We start from the raw sequence: 14504 nt of genomic DNA, 5'->3' as shown, positions 1-14504 counted from the left end.
TATCTCAGGACCATACAAGGGAATAGTCAGCATGTCCTCTGAGCAATCATATCAAGGCCTCCATTATACTTTTGTGTATCAATTGAGAGCGATTTCTGAGCCAAAAAACATTCAAATCAAATCTTAATATTGTTTTCAACATGTGGTATTTAAAGGATAAACATTGCCATATGACTTCTATGCTGTATCGTTATTCAAATCTATACAACCCTTTACCATCTATACTATACTGCTAGGCCATGCAAAGACAACCACCATTGGTCTCCCACCAATAAAATTCAGAGTCAGTTCTAAGGTTTTAGTCATCACCTTAAACACAGTCAGTTACTTGTTTCTGGACTTTTAACCTATTACATGCCAGAATGCACCCTTGGGTACTAAGTGATTACTGTTTTATCACTTCATTCCCTATGTTCACTTTAATTCTTATTTTTTCTTGTATTGTATTGTAGAGTATTTGTATGCCATTTTGTAAGCTCATTTCAATCTAAATGACAAGACTACAAGTCACGCCTGTGGCTCGGTGAGGCTGTACTTTGGAACAGCGGTTCTTTGAGCTAAGTGCTATATGCTAACATGCTCATAATAACAATGCCAACATGTTGATGTTAACAGGTATAATGTTAAGGTACAAGATGGCTTTATTAATCGTTTTACAACGTAGGGTTGTACCATACCAATGATCTTCTGAGCAGTTTTAATCACCCGTTGTCCTCCTGTCCTGGGCCGTGCACAACCCATGCCGGTTTGTGATGTTTCCAGTTAGGATGCTTTCTATTGCTCCTCTCTTTTCTTTTGCTTCATTAAAAATTACAGCCATTTCTGAGCTTTCTTTACCAGTGTAGCGATGGGAGATGAACATGTTCTCTGTGATGCTGATTCCCAAGCACCTAAAACTATTCACCTGCTCCACTGATGTACACAGGGGTGTGCCTTTACCGCCTTTTACCTAAAATGCTGACATTGAGCAGTAGGTTGTTCTCTGTGCTCCATCTGCAAGATTATTGGTTTATTCCCATTATTAAATAAAAAATCTGACCTGATGATGGCGCTAAATGGTCCTGAGGGGAACATGAATTTCTGTAGCAAATTGCATGGCAACCCATCCAAAACTTGTGGAGGCATTTTACTCTCTGGGATCACATTAGTCATTAGGATTCATCCTCTGAATGTCACCATGAATGTCTGTACAAAATTTGAGCCAATATTTCACTGAATAAATGAAACGTTTGATCTGCTGTTGGCGGTAGATGAAAGTCAGAGAATCACCAAAGTCATTAGGATTCATCCTTTGGGGACCATGAATGTCTGTGCAAAATTTTATGGGATATTTCAGTCTGAGCCACAGTGGTGGACAAACCGAGACACCAGCCAACACTGTCATTCATACAATCATTCTAGTAGCATGGCTAATAAAAATTATTATAATCTAATTTATCCAAATTCTAATTCTGAGTAGGTGTGAAAGACAGCATTCAGTGTTGCATTAACATCCTTATAAGCTTTTTATACCCAATTTGAATTAAACTGTAATATTTTTAAGCTGACCCGTCATTATCATTAGGGTCATTCTGTCTCAGCTTGGTGTGGCTCCTTCCAATTTGTGTAAAATTGAGGGCCTCGGGGGTTAAGAGGAGAATCTGCAGGAGCAGATAGTGGTTCAGAACGAACTGTAGCAGAATGTGCTAACTGCCAGCACTGCCCCTCCCGGCCTAGGCGACAACAATGAGCACCACAGGGCCAATGACTCACCATTGCCACACTGTCTATGTTGTGACTGGACAAATCTAATCCCCCCCCCCTCATCATCAGCTCACTGTCCCCTAGCATGAGAGAAACAAACAGCATGAACACTCCAGGCTGCCAAAAACTGAGGAGTGGAGGCTGCTGGACAGCAAGGGCAAGATGACAGCATGAAAACATGTCTTTGCTATACATGTAGTTGAAGATCAGGATAAATCAATATCAAAACAATGCTTTTTAGTTCCAGAAAGTTAATGTGCGTCAGAGGACTTGTGTGTTCTTTGTCTATGAATACAGTCAAGCTGACTCAGTAAGTTTACTCGAGGGGGTTCATTAAGTTAAAGCCACTCCTGCCAGACTAACTTGTACACTGATTGTACTCTGAGGTGGCCATTACTTTCACACTGATTAGGAACCGGTGATTGTGTCAAGACTGATTGGGGATGCACACATGCAGTGGCATTCCAATTACACCAAGAACCATCTAGCCAATGGTCAAATTGTACTTCAGCCCATTTACATTTAACTGAGTTGTAGTGACTGAACAAATGATTATTCTGAAGAGGTATTTCTGTTGAGTATCGGCTTTAAAATCAAAGCAGCAAAGAACAATCACTTCCCATAATCAGTACAACACGTTTAAAAGTGATTTTAACTCCCTTTCATCCCAGTTGGTCCACTTTGAATGCACATTATGTATGTAACATATTCCAAACGGTTTTATTACTGAGATATGTGATATATACAGCCTACAGTATGTATAATGAAATAGTCCAGGTAGTCATGGTATACATTATATATACATTGCAGCCCATCAATAAATAGGTCTTAAACCCGCACCATGAGCAGACTAATACATCTTGGATAAATATCCCTTTAATTTGTTTATTAAAGCTGTACTAATCAATACTTTTATATTACCAATGGATAATGACAATGTGTAATGTGAAAGAGGTCACTTGTAGTGACCTAACACAACTGACCGGGCAATTCTCCTCAGCTCTCACATTTTAGCGTCTTTTAGCTCATTGTTTTGGTTTTACAGCCCACAGCTTTACTGTTTACTGGAGCATTTAGAACCTTAATATTTTTTCCGCAGGAGTTTGTGGAGATGAAAAACAGAGCTAAAAGGAGAGTGAATATTGGACTTACATTTGCTGGTGGCCTAAAAACATGAATATAAAATAAAATAAATACAAAATAAATGCTAATGTTGCACTATGTCTCCTGGATGTGAGGCTACTGTTTGCTAACAAGTTTGCAATTTTAACTTTATAGGGTGATAGTATGTCAGTGTTATTTTGCAGGTTGTTGCGCTGCACCCTATCACCTAATGTAGATTAAAAGAATTATGATGTGTACTGTGCGGGACATTTTACAGCTACAAAATAGTACAGGTATGTAACTGGGGCATTTATTTTAATTTTATTATTTATTGGCCTAACAATACCAATAAATCTGCATAAAGCTAATATCGACCCGTCGGTTTATAATTAAAACATCTAGATTAGTTGATTTTAAGTTATTTGCTTGGATGGCAGCAGATATTGTACAATATTTTTATTACTAATAATCTAGTGCTTTGTTGTTCTGTGTATGTGCATAGCTGATAATTTGTTCTGGTAAAGCAATATTATCACAACAATATTAATAGTCATACAGATAAAGAAAACAAGAGAGACGTAAGTATCTGATAATTCAAAGAGAATAACAATGTTATTATTTTGAACACAAACTTCAGTCAAATGGAGCCACCACACAGCTGAAATTGTAATCTGTGACGTCACACAGTAAAGCCTAAAGCTGCTTTGCTGACAATAAATATGTTGATTTCATATAGTGATTTATTTTTATATCTAAAAGAGTTTTATATTAGGCTAATGCTCTATGTTTCAAATTATAAAATGTGCTGTGTCAGAGGCACCTTTCCCTCTACCATAATCCATTCTTCATGCAGCCGTCAATCGGTTTGCTGTCACAGATGAGAGGGCACAACAAACCCTTCGGTCTTGTTCCAGCTAGAGAAGACAATGGTGATTATTCACAAACAGAACGGACTGCTCCAGGGATAAAACTAATAAATTTTCAAATTAAAATTCAATGGTAGTTTTAAGGTTGCTGCTCAGCATTCTACTGCATAAGCACACCACTCTGAATCACAAAGAGCCGCACATCTCCCATTTTAACATAATCTTGACAATCAATCAGCCACACCACAAAGAAGTCAATGGGCCTTGACAATATGTACCTGTCAGATCATTGCCTCTAATGCATTAAGCTCTGATGCGTCTGATAGACAGCGACAGCTCCGCATACAACCAAGTGCTCAACTCTCTCAGATGGAGTGACAGCCTTTTGTCCAACCACCTGCCTCTGATTACTCAAATCAAAAATGCTTTACCAATGAGAGTTATGGGTTCATCTCTACTGAGAGGAAGGAAGCAAGACCCGGCTAAAGAAAAGGTATAATATAAAAAGCCTGCTACAACTGGCTGGAAACATAAAATATACCTGCAATACAGAATAATTCTTTACAGGCTGATTTTACTATGTTGATTTAAAAATGTTTTGGTTATGTTTAGCACAAATGTTGATGCTCTTTTTTCTCCTATTCACATCTATGCTGGCAGAGAAAACCCAAAGTTACCAGGATATGAGGTTCTTGAGTGTATTCACATCGTTTAAGCCTTTATGCAGGATGTATTACATAAATATCTAATATTGTAGGATGCTGTCTTAGCAGTTTTTGTTTCCAGAGAAAGCTCCCGGGCTAATGACTTTATATTAATGTATTGAAGTAATAAAAACCTAATCCACTCCTTAGTCTAGTGAGGGTTTTTTGGAATATCCCATGATTCAGTAGCTTTCTCATTACAATAAACAGTGCAAATCTATTTCCTCCCTCCTCCTTCATGCAGAATACAAACATTCAGCTGTAAATAAAAAGCAGCACAAACATTTACAGTAAAGAAAAAGGTTACGATATAAGGACACTAAGTGCATGGGGTCATAGCATCATATCCCAACACTGGTGATGTCTGAGTAGTGTGTGTGGGAGAACTTGTGTAAGGGAGTTTCTCAGCAGCATTAAAATCATGAGTGGGCTGAAATTGTTCTGTATATTATATTATTAACAGTTGCGTTGCGTGAATTAAAGCTCAGTGAGAATAAAAAGGAGGATACATCAAGGGGGCATATGTTTAAAAGCTGAAACCTCTACCAACGAACTGCAGGGTTTTAGTGTCAGTTCTTGTGTTACAGAAATATTACGACCAGAAAACTGCTGCTGTGGCTTACTGAAATTTAGAAAGCTGTCAAGAATTAGGAAACATAATTTCTATTTTCAACATTGTTATTATTTCTTCCATCCATCCATCCATCTTCATTCGCTTATCCGGGATCGGGTCGCGGGGGTTTTTATTTATTTTCATCAATATTCAAATTCACATAAATCTCTTCTGCCAAAATTGTGAACTATTTAGCCTCTTCTTCTTCTTCATGGCCTGCAGAGGATGAATCTCACTGACTTAGGTGATCTATTTGTAGTCTCTTTGGCTTGTTTTAATTTTACTCTACCACACGAGACATGTTTTTTTAAAATATGAGCTCTAAATAAACTGAAATTGGCCAATGCAGCCAGAGTTCATAATTAACAATGAATTAATTTCTTTACGTTATTCAAGTTTGAAACAGTGTGCGGTCTTAAGCGAGCTACTGGTGTGGGCCAGCGAGGCTGTGCAGTGACTAAACCTCACTCCCCGACACCTTAAGAGACGCACTGGTGACCGACGCTAGTGCCCATGGGTTTTAGCCTCCTCGTTAGCGCATCTGCTTGTAGTGCAGTACAACTCGGGGCAGGTTACACTGGTCTCTTGTAGTTTTCCCCCTGTTGCACCACATCTAGTGTCCTAGTTGAGCACATCGTCTGGCTGTAAACTCCCCGATGGATTTATGAGGAGGAAGTTTTTTGTTCAGACACAACTATCCACTGATGAGAGAACCCACAAACACTGCATCAGCATGTTAGTCAATTATTACAATGACCCCACCCCTGCCTCAGTCACACACATTCACAACCCCTCCCTTTAAAGCTTTTACACAGATTTCCTCTATTCACCTTCCTAATCATGAAATTTGATTAAATTGAATGTGAGATCGCGGCAGTTATAAAGTGCCAATTAACACAGGGCAGATGTGCTTTGTGGAAACATTACAGGATATTACTCTGATGATAGGCTGTATGAATTTATGGGGTCAAAAACCCTCGTTTGACTCTGGAATTGGAAAGCTACATGCATGCCTCCCACACACACTTAAAGTATAATGAGCATGAAAGAGCAGTACAAGGGATCTAGATGAGAGTCCACCTACTTGTTGTTTTCATAAAACGGTCATTAAACAAACAAAGGTGCATATACAAACATATGGCATAAAACATTTTTGATGGTTGGTAATCACACAGCAGAGAAGTTTAAACCCAGTTCAGCCGTGCTGCCACTTTGATTCTCTTTTCCTTTCTCCATCTATGAAGAGACACTATGGAAAACACCCAAGCCATGCTAAATTGGATTTGAGAGAAAGGAAAAATCGGCATCTTTTTATCAGTGTCTTCCGTCACAAATCTCTGAAGTGCACCACAGTGTATTCAAAGCACAGCTGTAAGATAGCCTTGTTACACCAAGCCAGGGATTTCTTTTTTTCTTTTCATGTCCTCTGATCTGTAAATAAAAACCATAACCGAGTTAACACTAACAAACCAGCAAGATGGAATTACAGGTCTTTATCCAATGCAAGCTTTCTGAAGACAGAGACTCATTTAAATCTCAACGGACATATGCCTCTGATACAAGTATAACTGATGAGCTGTCAAAGGTTTGAAACTGAATCTCAGGAGTTCACACAATGAAATTTCCTGGACTTGATTTAAAATCTTCCAGTGCAATAAACATTAAAATCAAAATCAAAATATCTACCAGAACATTGATGAAATCACACCTCTTGGTTGACTGATGACTGTCTCTAATTCTACAAAAAAAACAAAAACGTTATAGTCATAGTTACATTTCAGTTTGACCCTGCACAACCTAAACTAAAGAGACAGAAACAGACGATGGTATGCAAACACATTCTACACCCATTTTAAATAGCAAAGCATGAAGACAAACATGATCAGTCTATCAATATCATGCGCTCTTTCTGGAAATTAATGTTTTTCCCACAGCTGAGATTTTAAACTGAAGTCACAGTGAATCTTACATAGATAACCTTATACAACTATCTATTAGGGTATTGATTTAATTTCCTCTTCCAGTAAGTTTTGAAAACATGCCATTTTCTGTGCATGCTGTAGCCTATGTCACCCTTCTGCCTCTCACTTCTTGCTCAAGGACACGAGTTGCATGGCTTAAAGGGCTGCCAGGGGCAAAAGAAGAGAAGCTGGATGTGTGCCACACCACTGGGGCGCAGGGCCACAGCAGTGGATCTTTCTGAAGACAATTACAAATAAAAACTCTCTGCTGAGAAAAACCCTCAGGAATCTCATTGGGGTAAATAAAATGTTGGTGTTCCCAAAAAATAAAAAATAATATCCTGCAGGACAAGCTGAATCCCTTGACGAGGATTTAGAGGCATGAGGACATACACATAGCGTAGACAAGAGACAGCATGGGCTGTGTGCTTAGTACTTAAAGATGTAGACTGAAGGCTATCCTTGCTTGATCCCTTTTTGGATCTTGTTAAGCTCAAGGATAAGGCGAAGGGAGGGAAGATTGGATATTCCTCTCAGGAATCCCAGTGAGGTGTCTCACTGGAGCGCTCCCAGCGGCTTCAATTTATACGAGGACAGCCTTTTTAAAATATTTAAAAAACAGCCAGTTCTCTGAAAACAGAAAAAGACCTTTAGTCTTTATCTTCACTTTATCACGCTGACATTTTATTCAACAGATTTTTTGCCAGTATTTTAATTCTGGTAACTCTCTGCCCTGATAATATTCTGCGTTTTCAAACAAAGGGTATAGTCACAGTCACGCCAGAATACTAGAAGATTTCCCTTCCTAATTATGGCTTCATTATGCTGTGCAGGCATTTTTCTAGCATGAATTTGATCCTCTCATTTCCTGGAGTGTGTTATCAATTTTCATCACTATTCACAGTGAGAAGCTGTGTCCTGCAGCTTTATGACACACAATGCTCAATTAGTATCATACTGTGTATGGTTACTGAGAAGGCCTTGGCATATGGCAAACAACATTACCATACACTTCAAGCCAGTGAATCAGCACTCATAATAGGGGGACTGTCAAATAAGAGTCATCCTCTGAGCTTTGAGAAAGAAGCATCATCGAGGTGTACGTGCACAATAGATGGGTGAGATGTCGTTGTGAGCTGAGAGTGCTTAGCAGTGACTTTCTGGATATGTATGACCTTTAATTCTGTAGGGAATCAATGTAGACCTTTATTTTATTTTTCCCATAACTCAAGGCAAAAAAAGGCAAACAATGTACGGTCACTGAATAAGAAAGATGTTTTTCATTGCAGTTGATATCTGCAGCTGCCAAACTGTACAGATTAAGCTTAAAAACACAACATGACAAGTTCCATCGGTTTGATAAGAAAGAAAGCTGCTAAAGTCAGGTAGACATTATTCACAACAGTCGACAGGATACGTTTTCTAAATAGCAGTTCAGGTTAAAGCCTTTCCCCACAAGAGAGTAGGGATTCATTAGCCAGACCTCTAGCTGCCCTCAGATCTATGCTTCTGCCAGGCAGCCAAAGTACATGCTGCTCTCCTGTTTGTGGCATTATATGACTGCTGCATTGTCATGTGCAGAGAAAATTTAATTTACATTATCATCATTTTAGCAAGAACTCAGATAGATAGAGGGGAAGTCCTGCAAAAACCAGAATGTTTTGTTTTTTTTTAACATGCAGTGATTGTCAATGTTATTGTCATGTTGAGTTATGGAGATCTCTCACCACTGCAGGTCTCTGTAACTTTTCCCATAAAATAATTATGGACTGTTAGATGAATTCTGATGTAATAACTTGACAAGCCAAGAAGTATTAAAGCCACAATGCTTCTGTGGCACAGGAGAACCCCTGTCATATTGAAATATTCATGAGATAAATGTTATTGAAGGCCAGAGCGGCCCTGGGTGTGTATGGGTGCAAAACCACTGATCACTGGCTGCAGTGGGTTCTTCTACATAGTATAGGCAATATGAACGGATATGAACTCTACTGGTTGTCATTTGTATGGCATATAAATTCAGATATGAATTAAAGCAGTGACTCACAGGATATCAGTGCTCTGAGTCCCTTGTTTCTGATTTGACCCTTATACCTGGCAAGCCAAGGAACTCGTCCTATAGCCTATGTGTGCTACAGTTTCTGATCAACTTCTTTAAGTATGGATGCATATTCTTTGTAAGAAAACCGAATTCTTCAGTTGAAACAGTGGACTAGAAGGCAAATCGGCTGAAACTGTGCTTACCTCCAAAAAGTAACACCGCCGACTGAAGCGCAAGGATATGCAACATGTTTCTTTCAGTCGTGAGGAAAACAAGAATCCCCCCTAAAAAAAAACTGGATAGAAGCCGAAATGGCTTAATTCAAAGAGAAAATCCTACTTGCAGCATCGTTAGTTTAAAATTATGAAAAAACATATTTTCTGGTAAAAAAGAATACCATGCTTCATTCAGTCATTTGCAAATGTTAGAGGGTGAAAAACAATTTGAAAGCCTCACCACTGTCTTATCTACTTGTTGTTGTCTGGAACATTCAACAACTAAAGTATACTTGCGCCCAGCTTTGCTTCACTCTTTGAAGCATTTCTGGGAGAGAAAAACGCTCAGATGCCTGGTAAAATGCTTGAACCCAGGGTGAAACTTCTGTTGTGATACATCTTCATGATTCTCAATGAACTCCCATAAAATATTCGCCAAAAACAGCCAAAACTGAAAACGTTTTCAATCCCTTGTCCTCAGTTGGTCAGTGTGTCTGCTCTGCATCCTCCGCACGCCCAGTCTCCTGAAGTTGGCTGCTGTGCAGTGGGTAGAGTCCGACACTTGGACACGAATGAAAGCAGTTCCCGCCTGGCATCATTTATGGTGAATAAATAAAAGTAAAGAAGTTCTAATTGCAACATGGTCAGCATACATCCATATCCAGGCAACCTTAACGTTCCGTGAAGTCCTGAGCGCAACTCCAGAAGCACGCAGCAGCCACAGCAGAGCGCGCACAGCTCTGATCCCGGAGCCAACTGTTCAGCTGCCACTACTAATTACACGTTGGCACCAAGTGGTTCACATATTGTGCGAAAGTCCGGTTTCAAGCCTTCATCTTTCCATGTTTATGTAGACAGGCTGCAGGCTACAGTTTCAGTGGAGCTTACGCATCGTCAGCTGTCCAATGCGCGTCGAGAGAAGCAGGGGAGAAAAAAGCCAATAGGAGTGACAGTAACTGGCAAGCACACATTGCTCCAGCAACATCATTTTGCACAGGTAGTTGTGTGAATAAACAAAAATATTTATATCAAACATTTTTGATCAAATTAATTCAAATTCAAACCAAACTAAGTACATTTCATCCTCAGATATGACTGTTGGGACGCGTTTTTACCAAAGTCATATCTTTGCCTCCTTAATAAAATGCCTTATACTTTCCCACCTACATCGTTGCTTTATGTGGACATAAAGAATGACTACAAAAGTTATTATCGAACATGTCCAATTGATTGCATGATTGCGCCACTTGGCAGGCACTAGTGACCCCTTGTGGCATGGGGCATGAACTGAACAGAGATGCTCAGGTGTGGAGGTGCAGGAGAGAAAGCAATACTTACAATACATGACACTGTGGACAACCCAAAGATGAAATTGGAAATCAGTGATTAAAGTCACTGAACGCGGGGAAAAAAACTATTTGATGAAAGCATGATGTCTTGCCTTTGCCATGTTATCCTGAGAGAGTTGCAATCCTTCACTACATGATGCTCAGTGGTGTTCAACAGTGAGTTTGTAGTGTCCTTGTTGCATTTTCAGGACAAATGTTGTGTGTTCAAGCTCATGTTGTCCAACAACCGTGTATTATGGGTAATACTGCCATCAGCACACTATGACTCTATGGCCATATGAGCTCTGATGCAGTACATATATGACTTGGAGACCATGATCATGTTTGCCATTTGTTGAAATAATTAGCTGGGACTCCTCAAACATAATTGTTGCTGCTGATGAATTCATCTAAACTGAATCCATTTCAGTGTAGAAAATTAAATGAAATATGGTTTGTTACTGTAATCTGATAATTGATTAAACCGTGAGCCACACAGCTGATTTGTTTCTATGCAGGCCAGATGGTGTTGTGAAGGAAAGATAAAGAAAGATTCATGAACACCAAATACAGAAATATCTGATGAGTCACCCTCCAGTCTAATCATTTTATGAGTATTTGTTCCTTTGCTTGTCTGCCATGGAATCAGTGTAAGGTCATAACCTAACAGTAGTTTGAGTGTGTATTATAACTGTATGATGAATGTTATTGATACTTGGCATGATTTTTTTTACAAAGGAAGGCAGTGTTTATTAATCAAAACACAGTAAAAGCCCCATTTTAGTTAAATGCATATGGAATTTTGTAGCTTTCAGGCCCTACATAAAACTTACTTCACATGCTGTTAGTCAGTGTATCACATTTGTGGCACACTGTCAAGCTGAACTTAAGTACATCAGCACAACAAGTTGTGGCCTAAAAGGGGTAAAACCTATACTTTGACCATGTTTGGGATGTATGCAGCAGTTATGTCTGAAGCAAACAGAGAAAGGATGTTCCCCAGAAAACTACTTACATTTACACAGATAAAGTATGTGGATACTACTCCGATTAGTTGTTGTGAAGATGTTTGTAAAAGTAAGAGTGTGTCTGAAATGTCTTTGACCACTAACTCATAGTTACAGCCACTGCATTTGTCCTTTCTGATTGGCTTCAAAATCCATTTCTCTCCTTACGGTACAAAGCTTTTGCTTCCTCCTAAATGTGTGCAATTTGAGCGCGGAAACAAATTCACTCAGTACAGCTGCAAAAAGCATTAGAAGTGTGTGTGTATATGTGTGTATGTGTGTGTATGTGTGTGTGTGGGGGGGGGGGCGGCGGGGGGGGGCAGTCACTTCCCAATCTGTAATGGCTGTAACATCACTCACCCAAAGGCTGGTAGGCATCCAAAAGTAGCCTGTCTAGAACCCGACACACACAAATCCCTTGAAGCCCACGCCACACTGAGGTCCATTCAACTGCTTGAAATCGGAGAGGGCACCAGCAGAGCATGAGTGGCTTAGGTTACATCGTCTATAGCTGCAAGTCATTAAACAACGTAGCTGAACTCCTCTCAGGTCTACACATGGTAAGTCCATTTCCCAGGCTAAATTACAGAGACATTGGCTGCTTTAAAAACTCACACACCATCCATGTCTCTCCCAAAGATAATAAGACACATTCGATTTAGAAATATGGGGATATGAAAAAAACAGATAGAAAAATTTAAAAGAGAACATTTAAAGAGAAAAATGCAAGTGATTGTGTCTTGACAGATGCGACTTTTAGATGTGCAGACCTCTCTGAGGACAGGTCTCAAGACTTTGATGTCGGGAGAAAGGTCTCAAGTCTTTGATGTCTTGAAAAAAGATCTGGAAGCTTTCATGGCTTGGGAATACACAGAAGACTTAAATGTCAGACACAGACTCAACAAATTTCCACTTTCAGACACCTACAGTATCACCATATTTTACTTTGGAATGTTAAGCCGTCTAGGTTCCTGCAAGGGCAAAGATTTTCTGTCAAGAATACGAAAAATAATTGCAGGTATGTAATTTTTATATATATATTTTTTGTTGTTGTTGTTGTTTTGTTGTTTGTTTTTTTGTTTTTTGCGGGATATTTGGATAAATTGGTAAGAAGAAACACACTAGAAGCTGTATTTTTGAAGTTTCCCATTTCATCCTATGACCTTCAGTAGGTCCCAGGGGTATGTACTATCCCATTCGCTATATTATACATAATGACTTCTTTTGGGTGGTATCCTTCATCCATGACCTTAACCAGCCTCAGTAGGTTGTCCTCCAGTCAGCTGGTAGACAGAAGGCCCAAATTCATCACCACCTTTCATTCTCCTCCCCTGGCCTATCTGATCTATGATAGCATTAATAATAACTGCTGCAGAATGCCCTGTCGCCCTCAGTGCCCTGCCCACCCCCGGCCTGTGCAGATTACCACCAGCCATTCACAGCCCATTAAAACTGTATTTACTTATCAGCCTCTCTGGGGACGTCACTCTGTTTTCAAGACTGATGCCCAGAGGGAAGCCAAAAAATGACCTTCCTATAGCCTCCAGAGCTGTATTTCACTAGTCCCAAATGATTTGTCCTTTATATTGATGCCTATACTGAAAGCAATGTTGGTCCCTTAATGTAACAACACTTTAATAACTCTGTAAATAGAATTGTGTTTCTTTTAAACGGCTATAGTCAAATTTCAAATCAAATGAATAGTTTAACGTTTTGTGAAAGACATATATTCCCTTTCTGCTGATAGTCTACAAACAGTCACCATAGCTTAGCACAAAGTGCTGGACAAAGAGAAAGAGCTAGCCTGTCTCTGTCCAACAGTTATATGTTGTTTGTTTGACCTGTACAAAAACCAAAGTGTAAAATTGGCTATTTCTATCGAGGGTTATGTGCCACTATTTCTTGGCTGGGTGCAGTAACTTCCTGGAGTCTCCACGGGCTGCCTTGCTGCACAAAATGTCAAAATATTCCTTTAAACTGAACATATGACTACATAATGAACCCAAAGACAATTATCACCCGACTGCCCATCATTGCAGCTCATTGTTTTTGTTTTTTTCACCCCACAACTGTTTTAGACTGAAGGAAGCTTTAGAAACCACAATCTACACAGGCAAAGTTTACGAATAGCTAGTGAACATTTAGTACCTAGATATCCAGAAAAATACTCCAACCAAATGCAATCTGCTTGATGTATAAATAGGCAAATGTTTGCTAACACGTTAGCCATGTCACCTTCAAACCTGATGTGTCTTGTCTGTTTTCTGCTGAACCCAAGAGACCACCATATATTGCAGGTTTAATATAGTAAGTCATTGCTAAGTTGACTGCAGCCCTGAACCACCTCTGCAATTTACGCATTTGGCGTATGATCTTGCTGAAATACTTAAAAGATGCTCACAGTGGCCACACTATAAGCACTTTAATGCATTACTCTGTTTGCCTGATATTTGACGGAGCATAGAGTTTTCTATAGTTGTGGCTGTGTTGACTGCATATGTGCCATTATATTTGACTGACAGTTGAGCAATCACGATAGAATAAATGGGACAAGGTGAATTCTCCTCATTCTTCCTTACACAGACAGTTATTTCTTATCAGCTAGAATGTGCCGTGGTCTACTTTGGGTGTGCTTAACTTCCCCTGACCTTTAAAAGGGCTGATTATTTCCATCCACAATCTTCACTCGGCAATACGCTGCCAGCACAAAAGGATATTAGGCCCAGACCTGCTGGTCTGATAATTCCAGCTCTCGGTATGAAACTGAAGGAAACCAAACCACAATGCCCTGCCACTCTATTATCATTTCACTGCCTTCACCTTCACCTTCACCACTGGTATTCTCTCACCTCTCACCTCAGAGTGTGCTGCTTCTTCAGGCGCTGAAGAATGTGAAAGTGTGCGTGTGTGTGTGTTTAATTT

At 39.6% G+C, this 14504-nt stretch overlaps 1 protein-coding gene across 1 annotated transcript in view; it reads right to left on the bottom strand.

Annotated features, from left to right (window-relative positions):
* Window positions 1-10135, bottom strand: part of si:dkeyp-14d3.1 (transmembrane protein 132C) — a 149028-nt gene extending 138893 nt beyond the window's left edge. The window contains exon 1 of the mRNA XM_038704675.1: window positions 9236-10135. Within this exon, the coding sequence (XP_038560603.1) occupies window positions 9236-9281 (46 nt within the window). The 5' untranslated portion in view covers window positions 9282-10135. The remainder of the gene's footprint in view (window positions 1-9235) is intronic.
* Between the last annotated feature and the right edge of the window lie 4369 nt (window positions 10136-14504).

The sequence above is a fragment of the Micropterus salmoides genome, unplaced genomic scaffold (genome assembly GCF_014851395.1).
Source record: "Micropterus salmoides isolate LMB-PRFRI ecotype aquatic unplaced genomic scaffold, ASM1485139v1 Ms_hic_scaffold_7, whole genome shotgun sequence".
Taxonomy (NCBI): Eukaryota; Metazoa; Chordata; class Actinopteri; order Centrarchiformes; family Centrarchidae; genus Micropterus; species Micropterus salmoides.
Note: the sequence above shows the minus strand (reverse complement) of the source record. Positions and strands in the feature narration are given on the sequence as shown.